Genomic DNA, 25,094 nt, shown 5'->3' with positions numbered 1-25,094 from the left:
CTCATCGTACTATTTAAAGAAACACTTTTGTCTTATGGTCAAAATCTCATATTACTCAATCTCATACTAGTCTGAACGTTTTTTCGACTATTGACTTTTTGTGACGCCTGTTGCTAAGGCGGAATAAGACACGTTACAAAAATATTTTTTAAAGATCAAGGCGTATTTTTCTCCGGATTTCGTTAACTACGCCGTTATATATAACGAATACATAGTACGAAAAATTGCGTTTCGGAAATAAGCTCAATAAGAAATATTTGCAAGTTAATGTAAAAAGCGGTTCGTAGGAAGTTGTCAACATTAAATTATGTATTTACTACATCGGCGTGTAGTGATAATATTTATAAAAGAAGCAATTTTGAAATTTAGCAATAGTGCATAACCAATTAAAGTTGTACTATTGATTAAATGCTATAAAAAAAAGTTTTTTTTGATATTCTATTATAGAGAATCAGCTTTGGACTTTCAAGACATATTTAAGAGTATTCCACATAGGAAGTCCGCGTGTCATAGTAGTTTATAAATACAGCTAAAATGTCATAAAATATATAAAGTGCAGATCTTCCTAAACTAATGCTATTACTTAAAATCTATATTAAACTGATAGTAATAGCTGAAAACAAAAACCTTTAAGCAACAAAATAATGCCATAGTAATTTTCTATATTTAAGGATTGTCAACGAGGCCCTTTCAGAACTCAGAAGGGAGCCGAGACGTTTTGAAACTGGAGGGGCCTATCTTTAATTAGTTTAAACATTAAAATTACTTACATGCTTTTTTTTTTCTATAACTGCATTGTAAACACATGCTCCTCTAAAAGTATTTTACAATATTACATTTAATTAACTTGAATACCGACAATAAAGTTGAGTTGATATTGATGTTCTGTGTACGAGTTGGATTTTAATTGCAAAACGTACTGAAACATTTCTTAGTTTTCATTGAAGTTTAAAAAAGTGAAATTAGGAAATGAATTTAACAATTAGTTGACTTGTCAATAATTTAGTTTTGTACATATATTATTTTTGATTGAGGAGTATGTTAACACTTCAAAAATGGGTAGGCCGAAATTTAGTGTAAATGCTTTTTTAAAAAATAAGATAATATTATCAAATTGAATAAATTCAGATCAGACCCTTAAAATCTATACATTTTTTATAACCATTAGAACATTTCACACGAATTTTGACTTTTTTTATGAACCACATTTTGTAATTTCTTCAAAGAACTTGATGGTAGAACTTTTATGTGGTGCATAAAAATCTGTCTGGAAAATCTCTCGGGCTTTTCTGTTCAAACAAAAATCACGCACTCTGTTAGACTCGTTTTAGCCGTTATGTTTTGAAGCTCGATTCGGATCAATATATAATATTTGGATTTGCAAAAAAAAAAAAATCTTTTGGTGGATTGAGAAAGCATTCTCAAGAAAAATTTGGGGCAAAAACCCAAGAAGCTGTTTAACATTAGTTTCATATTAAAAAACAAGATGATCTAGCATGCGAGCATATTTGTTGATTATAATCATCTGCTCAAGAATTTTGAGGAACAGACCATATTTTGTTCTTCAAAATATGATCCCTTCCTCAAAATGCTTGAACAGATGCTTTAATAGTCATCTGAAGTATCATGACTTGTTTTAGATATTTTTTATTGTTTAATGCAACCAGAGTTTAACTTCTGTTGTATATATTAGTATTGGTGCTTGTTGAGTGATGTTGTGGATTTATCAAGACTAGCATCGGTGAATCCAATATTTACAATTTAAATAATGACAACAGTAGGAAAACCTCAGTTTAAATCGGGTCCAAAAAGCCCTTGACTTTGTTACAAAACATTTTCTAGAATTTTCTCTAGTTTTATAATCAGTTGGGATTGCCAATTTAGATTCAAACTTGTCCCACTTAACTAATTATGGCGGATGATCTGAAACATTTTGGAAAGGGATTCTAAAAGGGCGATGTTTTATGCACAAATGCGTTTGGTAATTAATTTAAAAGAAATATGTAAGTTAAATTATAAGCCTAAAAAACTTACTTAATTCAATGAACTTTCTTTATGGAGATATATAAAAACGTACAACAAAGATTTCTAGTTCTCTGTAACTCGTCTTAAACAATTTATAGTAATACTTACTAATAACAAGTTTTTTGCGCATATGTATATATTCAGTTAATCACACAGCCGCTCAGAAGAGTATCAATATTGTATTTAAAGAGTGCAGAAAACTTTCGTTTATGTGGTGATGTACACGAATGTATGTGGATTAATGTGGTGATGTACACGAATGTGGATTTATTTACAACATGCTTCTTTTGATTTTTGAATGCTTTTTTTTTTTTTTATCTCAACTTTAAAATTCAACCATAAAATTAACAACGACAAAAAATTATTGAAAGGATTTTTGCTGAATAAAAAATTTCTTCAATCTCCCAAAAGTTTTGCGTCACTGATTCGCCTGCACTACGACAATCATCTTTCCAGTCAGTAAAAACAAGTAAATTTTAGATAAAGACTTATGATTAAAACTATATGTGCATTTAAGTATCGACGTTTGGTTTTTCGGTTTTTAACGAATAATAACGAATAACCAACCAATTTTTTAAGATAAATCAATCTTTTCAGACGAGTTTTCTGAAGTCTGTTCAAACAGAACTCTCTATGCGTTAAAAACAGCAAAACTTTTAGTGGCACAAGTTTAAATTCAAACATTTTTATAATATTGTATAAGTAAATATGTAAATTGTTTTAAATTCGATTGGTTTCAAATGACTGATATAAAAGTTTTTACTTTACTCGTTATTGTTTGTTACTATTCGTTAAAAATCGAAAAAAGAAACATTGATGGTTTTTAACGAAAAGATTTTGGAATAACTGCAGAGCTTTTTCGTTCGGACAAGCTCAGCAGTTATTTCAAAATCCCATTTTGCTATTTACTTGTGAATTTAAGATTACGGCAAGTTGAATGAGTTTTTTTGTATTCCTATATATATGCGTTTAGCTGGACAAATAAAACTTAAATCTTCAACTTCTTTTTGTTTTCGTCTTTGTTTGTGTATGATCTCTTTTAATCTTAATAATCTTATTTTAGGTGCTATATTTTGGGCTTTGGTTTAAATGGGTTGGGAAGTTCGAGGATTTAATGTGTTTAAATGAAAGATTGTCTCAAGGTTTTTTATAGAACTCCTACTCTACTCTTAAAGCCCTCGTATGGGCGCGTATTCTTGTTTGCAATCGACATTTTTTTATATCTTAAAATAATAATGTTTTCCAATTCATATGATGTTGTTAAAAATCATAAACTTTGAAAGTTAAAAACAAAATAAAAACGCTTCGCACGTTCTCTGTTATCTTCTTAACTTAATTTCGTCGATACTCCTTTTTAACTCTCCCACCCACTTTTACCCCCTCTTTTTTCTATCCCTTTACTCTCTCCTGGCCTTGTGGAAAGGTTTATTTTGGTTTATTTGCTGAGCTGTAATTTCTCAATAAACATAAAAATATATATATATATATATATATATATATATATATATATATATATATATATATATATATATATATATATATATATATATATATATATATATATATATATATATTAGGGATATGACTTTTTAATTTTTTTTCAAATAAAATGTTTCCTGTATCATAAATCGATGAACTTTTACCTAAAATCATGAAAAAAGGCCCAAATAGCTTTCTGCAACAAAAAAAGGTCACCCCCAAAATAAAAATTTGATTTACCATTTTTATACATTCATTTTTGACCGATGTTTTAATCTTAAGCTTAATTCTCAGCTTAATTCTCAGTGTTGCTAATGTGAGCTCAGTGTTGATAATGTGAATAGTTCTATGAAGTACTCTGCGTGTAACTGAGCTAATAAGGAACTACTGTAGCGAACTAAAGACGCTGTAAGTGTACGAAGTATAAGTATTTGTAGCATTATCGTTAGGATACGGACTGGATTATCGAGCTGTTATCAACATTGACTGGATTATCGAACTATAATTGGATTACTATACAGTTAAAGTATTTTATTAATTAAACGACTTTATTAAACGGATATTTACGCTCAGCTATCCGTAAAGTCGTAACAATATTATATGATGTCTCACAAGAAAAGTCATACCACAGTAACAAAGAACAAGAAGACTTGGACTAAAAATTTGGTGAGATTTCAAGAGTCACACAGAAGAAGAGGAAGCGTGGCTGTAGAAGAACATTCACTCGATGAAAAATCCAGAATACCACTTCAATTGCAGATCGTAGGAAGATACCAGTTTCTCGGAGCATATGTTAAAGGAAGAAAAGAACGAATAGACCAAATTTCTAAGGAAATTACAAAATTGTGGGACAATAAACTGAATTTTCCACATGTGTCTGATCAAGTGATAAGAGCAAAGCTTATGAAGGTGCTGAAGGTCTATGATGAATGTGTCAAGCGTGGAAAATATGATGTTCTCAATGCATTATTTGACATCACGAAAGTGAATGGCCAGTGGTTATCCTCGGAAGATAAACGTCTATACCACCTACAAAAAGAAAGTAAAGGGGGTACTCAACAGGACAAGTGGCAAGTAAAGAAACCATTCACCCTTCCAAGAGAAGGAAAGTCCAGTCTGGAACAGCAATACCTTCCACATCACAAGTCCTGTCTACCACAGACAGTGGTACTGAATCTGAAAACTGCAAAAGTAAGAGTGAAGATGATGAAGACGACGACGGTGATAAAGACGATGATGAGGACACTCAGAAAAAAACTAGAAAGCACTACAAAAGTAAATTTGCTGTAAGTATGGTTACATCAAGTGGAGTTTCCACAAAGAAAGCTGCTAAAATATGCAATGTATTATCACAACAAGGTATTGATATTCCAACTCCAAGTCAATCAGCAATTTACAAGTCCACATTCAAAGAGGCAGGTAAATTAAAAAAAGAAATGATACAACAACTTAAAATGGAACAGTGGTCCTTACACTTTGACGGCAAACGAATAGATGATAAGGAATATCAGGTAGTTGTACTTCAGAATGAAAGAACTGACGTGAAACTTGATGCACTGCGTTTAAAAGATGGCAAAGCTGAAACTGTTGCTGAAAAAATTGCCAAACTTATTGATGAATACAATTTGTGGAATTCAATTAAGATGATCATTACTGATACAACAAACGTCAATACTGGGAAGAGAAATGGAGTTGTTGTGAAGTTGCAACGTATGTTTAAATTAAAGGGTGTCACAATACCACAATTTATCGGTTGTCAGCATCACGTACTAGACAGGATTCTCCGTCTGGTGATGGACGAAGAACTTGGGGGTGATACCAAATCTCCAAACATTGAATACCCATTTGTGTCTGAACTGTTGAATAAGTATGATGAACTGAAGGATAAGTTTGTGAATGGAACTGTAGAAATTCTTGATAAATCAGGGTGGAGAGACGATATGAAGTTTTTGTACCATTTAACAAGAGTGTTTAGGTTCTATGAAGAACAAAGAAACTTCCCTCTGATTCACTTTCAGAACATTCCTAATATGAGCAATGCCAGATGGAACTCAAGAGCCATTCTCGCCATTCTGGCGTTCATTCTTATGCCTGAAGCGAGAAAGAATTTGGAGAAGGTTTGCAGGTTCATTTCATATGAGTGGGCAGAACATTGGTTTAGTAGTCAAAAGTACAATGACAATGACTTCAAGAATTTATCTGATGTATTGAAGCCTTACAAAAAGGCATTGCAGTCATTCAAAAATCACTGGAAGAAAGAGCCATCCGTCATCGACAAACCACGAAGTAATTAGATAGCTGAACGTGCAATCAAGATGATGCAAGACCTGTATGCTTCCTGCAGAAAGAAAGACAAACTGCAACTTCGATTCATTCTAAGTAATAAGCGCTAGACTCTTTATGAGACGTGAGCATCATGTGACCCCTGTACTAAACACAGTAGGCCTATAGACACAGACAGTTATGTATATTGTTGTACTAGACGCTTTGATACTGTTAATTTTGTAATACATGTATAGTTATATATCACATAATGTTTTTTGTTATATCACAGTACATGTTGCATAAATAAATAAAATAACAACAGGAGTATGACTCTTACAACATCTTCAGCCTTTAATATTCATTTACTGTACAAAAGTGTACCTATTGAAAATTCGATTTTTTGGTTTTGGGGTGACCTTTTTTCAAAATATGTCAAAATGAAACATCTATTCGTTCTTTTTACATAAAAGTTCATTGAATTACGATACAGGCCTAGTAGGTTGCAAAAAAGTCATATCCCTAATATATATATAAATGAATATAAACTAATATACATTTTACATTTTTTATTCTTCTTTTATTTTCTATTTGAAAAGAATTCGATTGATGAAATTTTGTCTTGGTCGATTTGGTGACGAAAGAAAAAAAAAAAAAAAAAAAGGCTTCTTTTCTTAAAATGCTCTCATAAAAGTAAATTGCAAAAACAAAGAATTTAAAAAAATCCTCTAAAAGTTGTTAGGGCTGACGTCAAAAAAAGTAACGAAATCTGCTTAAGTTTAAGATTACCGTTTTAATACTGAAAGTAAGTGTCTCTGTCGGGATTATATCTCAAAACCCGTCAAGTTGGCAGTCCAGGTTTTATGTGGAGCCCAGCAGGTATTCTTAAAATTGTGTTAGCGCTTTTGCAGGGTTGTATTCAGATTTTAAATTGATTAAAGTAAGAAAATTGTAAAACATGCCATAAAAGAAGGCATACAACATTATAAAAGACTTCTCTCAGCTATTCTTTATTTGATAAACAGTTCTGACCTAAATATGATATTTAGGCTAGCACTGCCAATCGCATAAAGTATAGCATAACGAACTCTTCAATGATTGAAAAAGTTTCTCTTATTTTAAAACTAAATGGGATATTTTTTTGCTTAACTTTATCATGTATAAGTTTGTATTCAACTGCATTGAGCCATGCCGTTTGGGAGAATTGATGTCTATAGTCTACTTCGGTGCGAAGCTTTTTAGAAATGGTTCGGGTCATGGCCATCTATAATAACAGGCCTTGACATCGCGCAAGAGGCCGCAAAAACTGAAGGCCGATTAAAAATTTTGTTACTTAAATCGATACACGTTTTATAAAGGCAAATTAATGTTAGAGTGGTTGTTTTCTCATATAAATTTCTAACAAAAATAAAATTATTAGAGAAAAAATAACAGCAGTTCAAAAATCGATATATTTTACGGTATTTCGCGTTGCCAGAATAATAACAATGTTATAATTAACACGATTTGAAGACTAAAAACATAAACAAAAATAAAACCCGTTGGTAATTATTTTCTTTAAATACAATTCTGTAATTAACAAAAAGTATGGATAACTAAAAACTTAAATATAACGATGAAAATGATCAACAAAAAATCCATCCAACAAAAACAATCTTTTTATGTGTGTTGTGTGTGTGTGTGTGTGTGTGTGTGTGTGTGTGTGTGTGTGTGTGTGTGTGTGTGTGTGTGTGTGTGTGTGTGTGTATATATATACATATATAAGCTTTAAAAAAAAAGAAGATAAAAAGTGTAACAAAAAAATTTTAAAAATTTAAAACTAAAAATTCACAAAAATTACGATAACTTCAGTATTTTCATCCTTGACTCTCTGTTACTACTAGGAGTGGTGATAAGTGCATGATTCTTTAGCAAAATATTGGAATATACTCTGCATTGCTTTTTTGTTATTTTAAGTCCATACTTAGCTGCTATAAACTGAAACTGAGTAATACAAAAAGTCCTGCATAAAGGCCCAGTGGCACCTTGAAAAAATAGAAAGCAAAATAATGACCATTGGACAAGAGTATCAGTAGGGATTTGAAGTCCACCCCTGTTTAGACTATTCAGATAATTTCCATATTTGTAATAATAATTTGTTGTATCATCATAAATTTTTATTTCACTTTTTTGCACATAGCCAGCCATGTAAACTATAGCTATTAATGTTGACTGATTAACTGAGCTTTCAAGATCATGCAAATTATCCAGCAATTCTTTTTCATCAGTAGAAGTATCTCTGCAACATATGTCACAAGTATGACCATCAATGCCATCTACAACAATATCTAGTTTTAAAGACAATTTGGTATGTTGAATATGTATTTTTTCAATTACACATTTAGCATTTACAAAATAGGTCCCTCCTGATCCCTGTCGAAGCTTAGAAAAAGCTTTTTCAATTGGATCTGTTGAAAACCAACCTAACAAAACATATTTGGCTCCATTACTTAACAACGTTTTCACTAAATCAATTAAGCCATAGCATGTATGTGCAATTGCTATACTGGTATCTTGTAAAAGCTGTTTGACTCGTTTACCAGAAGGCTTCATAAAATTTGACAGTTCAGCAGTTTCATGTAGTATTTGTAACTGTGGATCATCAACTGAGTGGATTTCACCACACAATTCATTTCTAAAGCGAATGCTAGCACCAGGTACTTTGACATTGACAACACTCCAAAAAGAAATAACTTTTTCTATAAATATGGCAGTACTTTCAAAAGCTTTATTTTCAATGTCTGGGTGTGTTCTAAAAGCAGCAACTGTTTCTTCACAAAAAACACACAAACACAACTTTACAGACTGTCTCTCTATTGGTTTTGGATAAACTGATTTAGCTGTAAGTCTAGAAAGTTTAAAAAGACTATTGTACTCAGCTTTATATAACATTTCTAAATCACTCCACTTAGCCAAGAAAAGTGCTCCATTATGCAAAAATTGAAGCTGACCAGTCTTTTCTGTTAACCAATTGTTTCGTATAGATTTTAAAAGATGCACATAATCATATAATAAAAATGTACCTGATGTTGATAACCATGTTTTACTTTCAACTGTTTTAAATGTTTTAAAAAATCGCTGATTTATTCGGTTACCATCAGTTATTATTGCTAATGCCCTACCATTATCAATATTATTTATTGTATCAACAATTGGTTGACATTGTGCAAATTGAAATTCAGCTGAAAGAGTTGCAACAGGTTGAGCTCTACATATAAATTCTGGACCTCCAAAAAGACATTTTATCATAAATGATAAAATTGTTGTAGCCAACTTTTCAGGGTGATTTACTGCATGACCAAACAAAGTACCTCTTTGATAAAGAAGTGAAGCTTTAACATATACTTCATCAATTAAAAGAATACAAGTTCTTTTCATTGGATCTGTATTCATAAGAATACTGTTTATGAAGTTTAAGTCATCCATTGAGCTAATTTTTGAGGTCAGCCGTGTTAGAGTTCGAATACTTGGCAACTTGTAGTCAATGCACAAACGGTCATACAAACTTCGTCGCATTGCAAAATATTCATATGCCCTACATATAATATCTGGGGTATATAAAATTTCACCTACATTAACCTTTCTCATGGCACTAAGGTGCTCAAATAGAACATTAGACTGGTGAGAACTTTCTTTAGACTTTAAAAATCTAATTGCTTCTAATAAAGCAGATTTTGTTTTTATTAATGTTAACCTGTTTGTAGTTAAAGATGAAATATTACAAGTGGTGCCATTGTGATAAGCAACAAACGAAAAATCATCAAAAATTTCCATAAGAAATAAAGGAACACCAAGTTTGAAAATTTTTGACTGTATGTGTAAACTTTTTTCATTGAGCTGAAAAACAATACAATCATTGCTATTAATGAACATAGATTGAATATCATCAAATACAAGTGTATCATCTTTTAGAAAGACATTTAACTCATCTGGTAAAACATTTCGAAATCCGCTTGCTGCCATGGTTTTTCGTGCTTTGTTTGGTGGTGTTGGTAAACAACTTGATGGTATTTTTTTAAAGATAGATGGTGAGTTTAACGGTCGTTGTTTTCCATATTTAGTTACAAAAGGTGCATCATCTGGCCAATGCAGTCGACATACTGCTGTGTAGTCAGTGACAATAAAATTTGCTCTTGGGATTGCATCACTCCATCTTTTCCTTTCCTCTGGATCCTTTGGAAACTTATAAATCGAGATTTTCGTTTCAGTTGAGTGATAGTTCGACTTGCAGAGCGGTACACAACATTTTAAAGGCATTTTTTAAACTGGTAAAATAACTTATTAATTCGACAATATTAATACAACCTTATAAACAGGTTGTAATTACAGTTTACAGTTAGCTGTTACGTCCTAAAGTTGCTTTATATAACTTATTAACCAATAGAATTTCATAAATTACAAAAAAAAGGCGCAATGCAGACTTCGCTTAAAGTAAAAAATCAAAATGTAAAAGGAGTATTATAAATCGGCCTTCAGTCAAACAACTTTTTTGCGTGATGTCAAGGCCTGTTCACTGATCTCAAAATATAACTGGATAGCGTATACGGGAAATTTTTTGAAGCCAGTTTTGGCCTCCCAAGATGGCGGCGGAATTAAGAAACTGATGACAATCAAGTTTTATTTCTTTAACTCAAATATTGATAAATATATAAGTTTCTAATAAAAATTTAGTTTTTTTTGTTTAACATAGGATTTTTTTCATAAAAATAACGGAATATCACATATTTACATAAATTTCAATTATAAATACTTTTTATTTAACAAAACATATTCTTACAATAAGTTGTTCTATATTAACTTTCTGTTTTTCGTTTTTTAGAATAAATATAATAAAATAAAAATTCTCAGTACAACTAAGTACAAATTTTAATTTTAATTTGCTAAATTTTAGTTTTGTTTAACAATAGTGAAGAGAAAGTATTTGTTTGGTTGTGCAGAAATCTCAAATTTCAAATAATTAGCATTTGTTATATAATTTATGTACCTTTTAGTTCTTAGCTACCCAATGCTGTGTGCTAGAAGGTTAATAACACAACAGCATGGTAGGCAGCTGATTTTATTTTTAAGATAAAACATTTTTTAGGCATTAGTTTATCAGATAGGCACTACAAAATTATAAATGCTGCATGAACTATTAGCTGAGCGCTGTGATTACACACAACTCAGAGGTTCCTTCTAGAGTTATTTTACATATATATATATATATATATATATATCATAAAAAAATATATATATATTTATATATTTCATATATCATATGAAATATATAAATATATATATATATATATATATATATATATTTATATATTTCATATATCATATGAAATATATAAATACATATATATATATATATATATATATATATATATATATATATATATATATATATATATATATAAAATTTATATATCATATGAAAATATTTTTGATTGGTTTTTGAATATGATAAGTTTTGTTAATTCTTTCCTAAGCTTTTTTCCAGTTATTTTGGCATCTTGTTCTTTACCCAGGTTATAAAAACGTATTTTTGCATAGTGAAATAAGTTTGATCAGTGCAAATAAATGGTTATCAGTTATAACTGAGTCAAACATGAAAAGTTTGTTCATGAAATATTTTTGAGTAATCAACTGATCTGAAAACAGCACTTGAAATGGCATTTGAATTCCTATTTCATTTGGAAGGTTGCCATTTATTGAGGCAAGCAACCTTTGGAAACATCTTTCAGTTTCTTCGCATATAATAGCAACACTTTAAGTTGGTTTAATTAAACCTGCTCTGTCTTTTAAAAAACTGGTTTGTTTGAAATGATAATAAAGTACTAATTGAAAAACTGGTTTGTTCGAAATGATAATAAAGTACTAATGCACTCCAACATTTAATGCAGATGGTTTATTGTAAATTTATGTACCATACATTTTTTGATAAGATAATGTTGATGTTTGAAAACATCAACAAAAATTCCCTTAATAGGTCGTTTTGAATAACAACTCAAAAACAATTGACTCAATCATTGAGAGCTGGAGTATTACAAAGAATAATATATAGGTAGAATAATATATATTAAAAAATAATATTTTGTATTTAATATTTTTGTTAAATACCATAATCCATTAATTACAATTATGTGTTAAATAATCCTAGAAGGAACCCCTGAGCTTTGTGTACTCACAGCACTCAGCTAATAGTTCATGCAGCATGTACAAATCTGGTATCTTACTACAAAAATTGAAAATATAAAATTTGTCAAAATTGTAAGTAGACACCACTGCCGCTTACCATACAGTTATGTTATCTACCTTCTAGCACACTGCATTGGGTAACTAAGAACTAAAAGGTACATAGATTATGCATAAATATTATTTAATCGTAAATTGCACTTAAAAAGTAAATCAAATATCTTGTAGCTTAGTATGTAAATAATTAATTTGTCTGATTTTTTTAGAAATCAATTCATATCTTTAAAATTTTTTAAACTTTATTTCATAGTCTAGTTTTTCTTTCAAAACTCTATTTATTTTCTTTCATATCTCTGTAAAAAGCCTTATAAAATGTACATCGATCACCGCTAGGAGCTCCGATCGCCGCCATCTTGGAAGGCCAATTTTGGCTTCAAATTTTTTTGAAAAAGACAATTGAATACGCTATCCAGTTATATTTTGAGATCAGTGGGCCTGTTATTATAGAAGGCCATGGTTCGGGTCAATACGACTTTTCTTTTCGTTACCGTAACATTCAAACCTTTCAGTACGTTCATTATCGAACTGCCTTTTGGGAAAGATTCTTATTTGCAGCTGGTACTACGCTCTGTACTTCGACTGGAAAACTTGCTTTCATTCCAATTCTGGTCGTCAGTGCTGATGGGTTTGGATTTATAGGTTGTGTAATGAGGAAAACTTCCATGAAAAAATCATTTTAAAAAAGCCGTGGTATTTCAATTCGTAATTGGTTTTTCCATGGAAGACCCATGACCTTTGAGTTTCTTACGATGTCCAAATACCAATTGAAATGCCATGAGTTGTTTTTTTTCATGATTTTTCAACAGGTAAGTTATTGTATTTTTCAACAGGTAAGCTATTGTTTTAATGGTTTCTTTATGGAATCTTTTGCCTTATTGAAATCCTGCGTTACTTCAATTTCTGTATTAACACCATACAAACCCGTGACGTTTGCTTTTGCTTTACAATAGCATTCCATAGATCATGAAAACTCAATGAAATCGAGAAAACTCAATATCATTAAGTTTTCTTCATCTATGGAATGCTATTGTAGAATGAAACAAATAAACACTACAACTTGACTTTAGTATAATATTAAATGTATGCATATGTATTTTCATACTGCAAATAAATGTAATATTACGAGCCATTAAAGCAGGCTGCATTATCCCTTACGGAAATATTCCATAGGAATTCAATGGGTATCCATGTTTTTTAATGCATAAGTTATTTTGCACACCATGGGTCTTCTTTGTTACCCCCTCTGTTCCAAATGTTTTCACAAAAGTAAATAAAAAACCATGGGAACCTATTGTCTAACCATGGAGTCTCTTAGAATCTCATATGGTTTTAATGGAATTCTATAGATTACTCATTTACATCATTAATACATCCGTGTGATGGATACATCATTAATGCATCCGTGTGAGGAAGTACAACATCAAACAGTTCTGGGGGAATTCTCGGTTCAACTAACGTGGATGAGATGGCAGCAGCCATTATTATTAAAAAAAGGTGGAAATTGAAGTTTGTATTCCTTTTCTGAGAGCGGCATCGGGATTTCAAATTTGTATCATTAGAATTGTTTTTTTGCGAACTTGAGAAATATTATTGATTGAGAAATCATTTGAAATATATCATATGACCCATACGAACCTGGTAAATTGGGGAATAATAAGCTGTGTCAGATTTCGAGAAAAATGGATTCCCGGTTGTACTTTGTTTTGCGTTATTTTAGAATAACTCCGGGTCCTCACTTCTCATAAAAAAAAGCTATGTGATATAACCGAAAAGTTATGTAATTTAAGTTGATTGAGAGGTGAAGCTATGCAATTTTTAGATGTCAAATTATGAAGGTTACCAGAATTGAAAGTCGTAAAAAATCTCACTCCTTTACTGCTGTACTAAAATCTCAATCATTTAGATTTTGAAGACGTGCGTCTTTTAACCTTATCTCAATTTAAGTATTTTCTTTTTATAATTGGAATATATTAAATCTATTTTCTACAATGAAAACTTATTGAAAAAAGGGTGCGATCGTACATAAAAAAACAATATGCCATTTTGGGAAGGGGGAAGGGCGGTAACTTAGGGTTTTGTGAGTCTCAATCATGATAAGTCAGAGCTGGGATTTTATATTTTCAGGGAAAAAATTGACTTGAACAAGTCATTAGGTTTTATGGTGTAAGTAACTAAGTGAAAAAATATGACTTCAGTTATGTATAAGCTCCATATTAAGTTTGAGTATATGTGTTTATAACTAAATTTTTACAGATGTTCAACTTGACGCAAATGTTTTTCAGTTTGATAAAGAAACCTATGAAAAAATCAAGTAGATCTCCGTGCGCTCCTACCGTTTTAGGGCTAAGATCCCCATTCCCCTTCACCTATAAGTTCGAATACTTCTGTCATAATTAGAATTTATTAACAGAAATCAATACATATCAATAATGAGTCTGTAATAAACCTCAAGGTTATGTACAACAATATTAATGAAAAACATAGTAACTCAAACTTATCGCAGAGATATTCATTCATTCTCTTACTTAAAGAAATTAAACACAAAAAGAGTAATCAGAGATAACAACAACAAACCTGTCGCAATATGGTGAGTGTTTTTAGGTCTTTACAAATTAGTTTGCAACTTAAAACTTCTATGAATTATTTATATTTATAAAAAATAATTTGGCCTTGTGCATCTTCATGCAAAATTTCCTTATCCGTAGAAAATATTCTGAACCATTTAGTTCCTAAACTCAAGCTAATTAAAAAGATTGTAAAGCAAAGAATCAAATCGGATTTTATTTTTCCGGATAAATTAAATTGAAAGTTATTTGAATATGGCATATTACCCCGGTGACTGATGTTAAAAGAGGGCTGATTGGGAGACATCTAGGGATCCACTGAACTTCTTAAATAATAGATTTTTTACATCTAAAATTACCATGATTTCGCGTGGTTAAAATTGTTGTAGCTTGTATTTTAGATGTAGTAATAAAATTTTAGATTGATTGCATATTTTGAATATAAACGACCTGAAAAAGTCAACTTTATCTATGCAGTACATAGGAGTCTAGACGGAATTTTTAGACCGGTTCTATGCTCGCTTTTTACACCCCTAACTGCCTGAAGTTCTATCAAGAGTTTATTAGTTGCACAATTTAATGCTAGTTCTCATTTATTTAGATTTTCTCTTTTTTCCTTCTGAAGTTTTTCAGAAACTGTTTTACAGTTAGAGTAAACTATAGGTTGCTGTGTTTGACGATTATTTCTGAGTTTTTAGTTTCTATTTACTTCAATTATGTTTTGTCTTTTTTTTTTTTTTTTTTGCCTAAAAGATTAAAAGCAGATGGGTTTGTTTTGGAACGTAAGTTCTTGCAGAAATACCTCTTATATTCTACATAAAGCAAACTTGCATGCTGCTAATTCTAGGTAGCTCCAAAATATCCTTTGGGTTTTTGCATACTTCATGATTCATCGTCGGTCTAAGTTATATAAGCAAACTACTGTTTGCTTATATAACTTAGGATTGTAAGTGGATACTGGTAGGTGACAATTTTCTTCTTTTAGCATAATTTAGTCTTTTAGGATAATATCTTCTTTTAGTGTACTTTCTTCTCGCCTTATACACTACCGACAAAAACTTTTTGAAGTCTAATTTATAATTTAATCAATATATTTACAAAAACTAAATATTATTATACATTTTTTATCAATAATTTCCAATTTTAACTAGCGTTTTAATTGAATTTTTGATTCGCCAAAACAACCACCTTTATTCTGTAATACGGCTGTACAGATCCTCGGCATGCGATCAATCAATTTAGACAGCTTTTCAGGTTATTTTGCGTCCCATTTTACTTGCAATATGTGCAAAAGGTCTTTCACAGAAGATGGCTGTTCTTCTCGCATATTCCTATCAAGTTCTTCCCACAACAACTCGATCGGATTAAGATCTGGTGATTGTGGTGACCATTCAATTATTTTTAACATTTTCTGGCTTTGAAGATCTGCTAAATATGTTTTGCAGATTTTGCTGGTATATTTCGGGTCATTATCGTGCATAAAAACATACTGATCGGAAAATAACCTGTCACAAGAAGGCAGCATTTGATGTTCTAAAATGTCTTTGTACACCTCTTTTGTCATAATTCTTTCAATTTTGTGTAGGTTTCCAATATTCCCCCCACCAAAACATCTCCAAACGACCACAGATCCACCCCCATGTTTCACATTGGGTATTAAACATTCTTCCGAATACCTTTCCACAGCAAATCTTCGCACGAAAACACGACGTTTTGAACCAAAACTTTCAAACTTGGATTCATCTGTCCAAAGGACGTTTTTCCATTCTTCAATTGATCAATGTTGATGATTTTTAGCTAAATTTAGCCTTTTTGTGTTATTAATTGGTCTCAATAATGGTTTACGAGCAGCTACACGCTCATGTAAGCCAAATTTCTTTAATCGATTCTTCACAGTGGAAGTACTAATTTTAGGATCATTAAATTGATTGTACACAGACCTGATTTTTTCGGCGTTGTACCTTCTATTTGATAAACAAATCTTTTTTATTCCTCTATCTTGTAATTTATTAGTTTTTTTTTTAGGCCTTCCTATAGGTTTTCTAGTTGCTTTATTACCAGTTTCTTTGTGTCGTTGTAATTTCCTTTGAACACAACATCTTGAAATTTTCTTTTTTTTTTGAAGTTTCGACTTGTGAATAACCTTCTTCATGATAAACTTGAATTCTTTCTCTTTCAGCAATGTTTAATTCCTTTCGTTCACTTATTTTTTCACTTTTTTTACAATTTTTAGACAACTTTTGCCAAATTATAAATATCAAAATTCTGTGTCAGTTATTTTTCTTTTTACTACAAAAAAGTATACCACACACAAATTTTACTAATTGTCACTCTAGTAAAGGTATTAATAACACCATTTCTAAACAGTAGGCTATTTACTGAATAACTGATTATTTTGACAAATCAAAACTGGTACGAGTACAACTAGAAAACGCAAGTTAAAATTGAAAATTACTGATCAAAAATGTGTAATAATATTTAGTTTTTATATTAATTAAAGTATAAATTAGACTTGAAAATGTTTCTTTATTCGCTTATTTCTAAAAATTCCTAACCTGCCTCAAACTTTTTGTCGGTAGTGTATCTTTTTTTAGCATAATTTCAGATTTCTTCTTGTACATGATTTCAAGTTTCTTTTCTTAGTTTTACTTCCCCTCATTTTTTTCATTGTAGCTTGTTAATATATGTAGTTTGTTACCAAATGTTTTACAAAAGCATTCGTTTGATTTTTTGTATAATTCAGAATAGAATTAATTACATTTGGAAACTAACTTCTATACTCAAGCAAAGTGACTGTATTCAAGCTGCAGTAAACGTTTTTGATCACAGTTTTAAAATTCAATCTTAAAGTAGCTGGACCTGTTCTTTTAAAATCTTTAAACTTAAACATAAATGATGTTCTTCTTCTTGCCTATAACTTTTACTTGTAAAATAAATTTTTCACACTCTTTGTAAAAACGACCGAACCTTTAATTTCGGCTATACTTAGTTTTTTCCTCAAAATGTTTTTAAAAAATCAATTACCATTTATTCAAACTTAAGTGTTCTTAAAACTTATCAGGAATTGGCTAACAAACTAAGCTCTCTTTCTTTTGAACGGTTAGGGTTCGTAAATATAATGACAAAACTACAAAGAATTGCATCATTGTAAATCAAATATATGTTTGAACACCGATTTTTAGTTGAAGCATAAAAAAAGTACGGCAGATGTAAGTATGGCAGAACAAAAGGAAGAACGCCTACTTTTGTTGAAAAACAAATATGGCAGAACAAAAGGAAGAAAAACAAATATGGCAGAACAAAAGGAAGAAAAACTTTTTGTTGAAAAACAAAACAGAAGAACAAGTTACAGTTTTCTTTTACAAAAATTGGGATGCGGTCTGCTTGATGTCTTTATTTTCCAAAATAATTCAGCCAGGAAAAGAATTTCTACTGCTGTCTCCCAACTTTCGATACAAATATCAAATTCAAATTAGAGAAGGCGATGTAAAACACGTGAAACTCTGGACGAGGAACCTTTATGTTGCAGTGAACGGTAATGCATATATACACATTTCTCCGTTTCTTTTTCTAACTTTCTGAAACGGTTACTGAATTAAAAATTCACGCTGACATGGTAGACTGAGAAAGAGAAAGTGAAAGAATTAGAGAAAGAAAGAGAAAGCAAGAGAGAAAGAATTAGAGAAAGAAATAAATAAAGTATGAGAGAAAAAAAAAATTTGAAAAAAAAAAAGAAATAAGAAAAGAAAACAAAACAAAAAAAAAAAAAATGGATAAAGAAGAGAGAAAGAAAAAGAGATAGAAATATAGAAAAAGAGAAAGAGAAAAAGAGAGGAAGAAGGAAAGAGAAAAAGAGAGAAGGAAATATAGAAATAGATAAAGAAATAAAGAGAGAGAAAAAGAGGGCGAGAAAGAGAAAAAGAAAGAAAGACAGAGAAAGACAGAGAAAGACAGAGAAAGACAGAGAAAGACAGAGAAAGACAGAGAAAGACAGAGAAAGAAAGACAGAGAAAGACAGAGAAAGACAGAGAAAGACAGAGAAAGACAGAGAAAGACACAGAAAGACACAGAAAGACACAGAAAGACACAGAAAGACATAGTAAGACACGGAAAGACACAGAAAGACACAGAAAGACACAGAAAGACAGAAAAAAACTGAGAAAGAAAAAAGGGAGAAAGAAAGAGAGAGAAAGTGAAGTTCAATTTAAAAAGGATTACTTATTGTAGATAATCTCTTCCCAGACAAAATGATAACTAGTAATCAAAAAAAAAAATTCAACTTTTATTGAAAGCATAGCTGTGTAAAAGATTATAAACAAATAAAAAAACTCAAAAAAAAGATATTACTTTTTACTCCTTCACATATTTTCATCACAGCATATCGGTATTTTATTAGATAGCTTGTAGATTTTAATACTCCTTGGACCAGCTATGGGAATATTCAAGTCAATTACATTGATAGGACCATCTATGGGATCATTGACCAACAATCCGAAAGCATCTTGAATAAATCATTTTTATTGGTCAGTTTATTGCCCTTCAAATGATAATTGAGATGTTCCGAAAGATCTTTCTATTGGATTTAAATCTGGGTTTTTCCAAAAAAGGAACATTCTATTTTGAATTGAAAAAATATTTACTTATCATTGTTAGCAAATGAACATTATACTAAGTAAGAAATAGTGTTAGTAATTTATACTTTTCTCTATTTTTTATTTAAATAACTTTCAGGTAACAATGGTGATGTTAATGAAACAGGCTTGGAGTTACACGAAGATGAGAAGACCTTGTGCCTTCAGCACGATGACTTCCTTAAATCTGTTATGAGCAACGATAAAATTAATCTTTACAAAGTTCTGGGACTGAAAATGAAAGACGTTAGAAAAAAGTGCATTAAAGACCAAATAGACGACATTGAGAACGCATATAGGAAACAAGCGAATATATATTATCCTCACAGGGAAGGTGGCAATCGGAAAATGATGGAAGAAATCGATCGTGCACATCAGGTTCTCTAAAATCCCAAGTATAGGGTAAGATACCATAACTTATTTGACATGGATGGAAGAGACTTTTCCCGTTACAACCTACGGAAATATTGTTTTATGTTGAATCTGTTTTCTGGCCTGACATCTCTGACGATGATGAGGAAAAGGATATAGCCGGTTTTTTAATTTCTGTATTGATTAGAAAACTTGCTCTCATTCCAATGCTGGCGGTCAGTGCTGCTGGATTTGGATTTCTAAATGCTGGAATGAGCAGTTTTCGTAACGCTTTTGGCGATGACTGTTCCTTAAAAAACTGGGGGATTTCAATATTTTTTGGGTTTATTGCTGGCGTTTTTATCGGCGTTGTTAAAAGTGCTGCCATGGCTGGAATTGTAGGAGTTGAAGTTAGCTTAACGAACCAGTCGATAGAAAAATATGTTCGCATTGGTGCAATAGCTGGATCTGCAACAGGAGTCTTTCAATCTGTTGCATCTGATTTTGAAAGAAATATAATTGAGGTGAAGGGGAAAGGGGTGGGGAGAGGAATAATTGGAGTAAAAAAGTTGTCATAAATGCGGTTTGTGCTGCAGCCATTGGAGCAACTGTTGGAGCAGCAGGAGGTGCAATATCTAAACGCCTTGGGGGATTTCTCAAGTCAACCAACGTTGATGAGGTGGCAAAAGCAGCTATATTTAGAAAAGCTGGAATCTAAGGTTTGGATACTTTTTCCAAGAGCGCTATTGGGACAGTACTTAATAGATTCATGAGACTATTAGAGGAACGTTGTGACAAGAAGACTGAAAATCGGCATCTTTTACACCACGCTAAAGAAATCGTATGTAGGATTGCGACAAATGATGCGTTTGATGGGCTGAAGAATTGTTCAAGAGGAGTTGGCATCAATGCCTTTAAAGAAAAAAAGTATCAAAAGATGGCTGCAAAAGTGAGGGTTGAGTTCGAGCCAAACTCTGACACAGCAACTCAGCTTGAGAGCTTCGAAGTGTTTTGCAAAAATTTCGAAAATCCAAATTTAAACCTCCTCGGTAAAATAAGAGTTGAGGAATCAAACGCTGAAAAATGCACTCCGAATAAACTGAGTTCTAAATACAAGCCTCCTAGTATTTCGAAAAAGGATAAGTTTGACTATGAGATTATGTCTGTTTAAATCCGTTTTTTTTTTTTTTTTTTTTTTCAAAGTTTTTCTATTCTAAATGGAAAACCACAAATCGTAAAAAAAAAAAAGAAAAAGAAAAAACACGAGCTTAAAAAATGGTTTCAATTATCCATTTAACTTATCTTGTATGTGGAGTAATGTTATATACGTTTTTAGGTACACTACGTATTTTCAAACTTTTGAAACTCAATACAGACCTTACCTAGTTCTTTTTTAAACCGAATTTTGACTTAAACTAACCTTATTTTAAAGCCATTATGCATAAATGCAGGATTATTAGTGATTTTGTAGCGTTGCCTTAAACATCTATTTGATTTTGCTTAATTAAAACGATTTTTTTTTTATGTGAATATTGTTGTTGAATAAAATAATTGATGCAGAATTTGTTTTAAAATGAGTCAGGTGACTCATGTGAACCTGAAAAATAGAGGAATGCCAAAGTATGTCATATAGCAAGCACTGTGTTTCATGGTGTTTCGGAAAAAGTCCGGGACCTGATATCTCCTCACATTTTAACAAAATGAATGTTTGGTTTATGTCGAATGTCAAAAGCATGTCAGAAGCATGTTAGATATCTTTGTTGAAAATGTATGCTTCCCAAATATAGATTTGGAGGTGAACGCTTGTGATTATGAAAAATTTCGATCAAGTTTGAACAACCAAACTTTATCGAAACAAGAGTGAGTTGTTTATAAATCACACCATACTCCTTGGGAAAGGGTTGATTTAAAATTTTGTGATTCTCGACCATAAGATAGCGTTGTCACGCTGATATTCTACATTTTTTGGGAAAAAATTGACTTGTAAAAGGGGAGTTATTATGTGTTGTCGTGCAACGTAGATTCAGGGTTGTTTATACTTTCAACATTTAGTGATAGACAGAGGAAGTACGGTGTAAAAAAATGAATGTAAGATTATGATATCTTTTCAACGGAATGTAATGTATTGGTAAATAAGGGTTTGATTTAAAGGTGTCAATTTTCCGTATCATGCTTATATTGCTGTGTCGTGTTAGTACTGCCGTACTATGTTAGTGTTTTGTTTTTCATTCATCGTTTTATTATTTATCGATTTATCGATTTGTGTGCTTTGCATGAAGTTTTTTTTGAGTATAATACTCTATTGTTACGTCAGATGTTTGTCTATAGCGTCCTGAGTCTCTCCAATAGTAGCTTTATTACTATGAATTAGTACTTTACTATATGAACTGGGAATTTAATACCCACCATATTCTTCCTATAGCAATTAGAATAATATTTTGGATGTTAAATTTCCGAATTGAATACTATTCGAAGTTGATGGTTGTGATTTATATACACTATGGATTTCTTTTAGAACTCGCTTTGTCAAATTTTTATCTTTTACTGCAATCCACCAGAGCAGCAAATAAGTTTTATCGATTTCATTTTCCATAGCAGATGATGAGTTTCCGTTTTAAATGCTAAAAAAAAGAGAAAAGCTTCATTAAAGCATGAATTTTTGATTACGCGGAAGATTTTAATTTTTTTTCCAGAGCTGACAGAAATTTTGTTCTGCGCCGTGGCGCAGATTTTCGCCAATTGTACAATTTACTTTGTCAACAAATACTATTTTATAAAAGGAAATCTGTTATGTTCCATCTCTGCGGTTCCACATGTGCGATTCCATTTGTGTGATTCCATCTGTGCGGTTCCATGAAGTGTATGCAACTTTGTATCAACATTTTTGACAAAAATTACGTAACTTACTTTAACCAATAGAAATTTTACTTTGAGATAAAATTTTGAGGTCTTTTTCCTGAATATACTATGAATAATACCTAGAATATACTGTGATAAATAATGCACTTCTGGATTGATTTTTTGGAGCGTCAAAATCAAGATCATTTTCCCTTACATATAACACAGTGGGGTGTTGTATGTAAGGAAAACATATAACACCACACTGTGTTATATGTAAGGGAAACATATAACACCACACTGTGTTATATGTGAGGGAAACATATAACACCCCACTGTGTTATATGTGAGGGAAAATGATCTTAATTTTGGGGTTACTTTAATACAGTGTCAAATTAACTGCGTAATGTTTTCTATCGCTTTTCTCAAATAAACATACGAAATTGTTAGTTTTTGTAATCGTAAATATTCCTTGAACTGTCTCTTTAAGTTTTTATAAAATATTATTTATTAAAAAACAGAGGTATAGGAATGTATGTTTTTTCTTTAAACATGAATTCAAGTTTTTTCTTTTGGCATAGTTTATGGCAAAGTAATATTTCAAATTTTAATAAATCTTTCAAAAATTTTAAATCTAAACAATCGTATTCAGTTGTTCTTCTCCCTCTATTTACAAACGACCGAACGTTTCCATTCTTGAGGTAGAAGCTCTTGGGTGATTTAAGGCCAGTCTGAGAAAATTTCGTTTTTTTTTCGTGTTATTTTTGTTTAAACGCGTGTGACGTGTTTTCACCTTGAGGGATTAATCACATTAAGAATTTGACGTTAAGTATACAGTTTTCAAAGGCCGACATTGTTTTTATAGAAACAGCCGATAATAGATAAAAATATACAGATAAATATAAACATTCATATTTAACAAAAATAGTACTTTATTTTTATTAAATATAAATGATTATACTTACTTATTTAAGGTGTATGTTCTTATCACAGACCTATAAGAGATGGACGTGAAACTTATTGTTTTACATCAAAGAGGCCGCAGAAATCAGCGAGCCATGCGAGTTTCCGTCAAACTCTAAATTTTCACCGGTCAACAAAAAAATCTATTAAAATGGCTGCCCACAGTTTTAAAACAGAAACTCTGATCACGTGGTATCAGTTTCAGCATTTGTTTAACAAGACTGTTAAACAAATGCAGGACAAAGTAACTACTTCACGCGTTGACAAATTACTAAACAAATTACACCAAGGTAAAGGAAATTAGTTGTCGGCACGAACAGATCTTCATCATTTTTCCAAGATAAAAATTTGTAAATTTTGAAACTTTTTTCATGTAAACAAAGTTCCGTCAATAATAAAATAGACTTGTAAGGCAAATTTTAAAATGACTAATAAAAGTATAGCGAAATATAAAAAAGCTTAGATAATTTTTTTTGTCAAGATCTGGTTTCATTCAACTCCTTGGTCCTCCATTCACTAGGCTTAATTTTGTGTACTTTTTTAGTATTTTTTCCGATATGTCGCCATTTTTTTGCCTCGACTACTCTATAAGCTCCATAATATAGATTCCACTATGCATTATTTTTTAGTAGGTGTTTTTTCTAATGGGCTTTTTTAAAATTCATTTGATAATACAAAACCTTTTAAAAAGTTATTCAAATTTACAACTATCTTGCAAAATGCGCCCAGATATTTCATGTTTTCATTTTTCATATTTCATAATATTATTTCATCTGTCATAAAAGGCACATAATTACCCATTTGTTTTTTTCAAATAAAAATTATTTTATATATAGATGGTAAATCATGTTATTTTAAAATTAAATACTTAGTTATTCTTGCAGTTTGCCATAAATTGGCTTTGCTAAATTCTTTAAAACTGTGACAAATTATTTTTTTTCTTTATTCTATTTACATTCATTTTATGTATAAGTTATTTATCCTTAACTGTATATATTTCTGTTGTTAAAGATAAAAATAGAAAATTCTATAATATTCATGAAATGGAAGTCTACAGCAATATAGTAGATGGAGTAGTTCCCTGGACATGAAACCATTGTGCTTTAAGTAGTTACAAAGTTAGTTGATACTTTGTAGTATTTATTATATCTCTAGTTATACATGTACTAAAGTAGTTAAGTAAATGACCTCAATATCTATATCATCATCAGAGTTATTTCTTAAAGTATTAAGAATGTCTAGCTATATAAAATTCAGCTTAAAACTTGGTTCTATTGCTGCTATCTTGAATAACTAAAAGGAAGTTTATGTGACTGGTTAGACGAGAGCAAAAATTTTCGACGAATCCGACATACTTTAATATAATTTAATTTCTATTGTTTAAAACAAAAAGATTTGTAACAAATTTGTAACGAGCATGGTTCGCAAAAAAAAAAACAAAAACAAAAGGTTGCACGTCCATCTCTTAAAGGTCCATGGTTCTTATTGAACTTGAAGTAGAGCATCCCGCCATAGGAAATTGCGTAAATGCGTAAATTCCGATGTGAGAAATAGTTTATAAAGGTAACTCCGATGTGATACGATGGTGAGGAATGGTATAACATCGGAGGTGCGATGTTGTCCGAGGCCGATGCACTATGGGATAAAATAATAAAAATTTATCACAAAAATCACAATTTTTTAATTTTCAATTTAGATATGATTT

General features: G+C 31.0%; 3 protein-coding genes across 3 annotated transcripts in view; 1 reads left to right on the top strand and 2 right to left on the bottom strand.

Moving 5' to 3' along the window:
* Positions 1–25,094, bottom strand: part of LOC145189778 (programmed cell death 6-interacting protein-like) — an 84,387-nt gene that overhangs the window by 49,979 nt on the left and 9,314 nt on the right. The window lies entirely within an intron of this gene.
* On the bottom strand, positions 7,204–10,306 carry LOC149886750 (uncharacterized). The gene has a single exon (XM_090091277.1). It carries the CDS (start codon positions 10,060–10,062, stop codon positions 7,603–7,605), a length of 2,460 nt encoding a protein of 819 aa, XP_089947403.1. The 5' UTR covers positions 10,063–10,306; the 3' UTR covers positions 7,204–7,602.
* On the top strand, positions 17,905–20,849 carry LOC149886749 (uncharacterized). Its single transcript, XM_090091159.1, has 2 exons — positions 17,905–18,141; positions 19,338–20,849. Exons 1-2 carry the CDS (start codon positions 17,994–17,996, stop codon positions 19,622–19,624), a joined length of 435 nt encoding a protein of 144 aa, XP_089947285.1. The 5' UTR covers positions 17,905–17,993; the 3' UTR covers positions 19,625–20,849.

Source organism: Hydra viridissima, unplaced genomic scaffold, assembly GCF_058129835.1.
Source record: "Hydra viridissima isolate aposymbiotic clone 2 unplaced genomic scaffold, HvirCarnegie_v1 scaffold_6, whole genome shotgun sequence".
NCBI classification, from domain to species: Eukaryota; Metazoa; Cnidaria; class Hydrozoa; order Anthoathecata; family Hydridae; genus Hydra; species Hydra viridissima.
The sequence above is the reverse complement of the archived record's forward strand: the minus strand, read 5'-3'. Positions and strand labels throughout refer to the sequence as shown.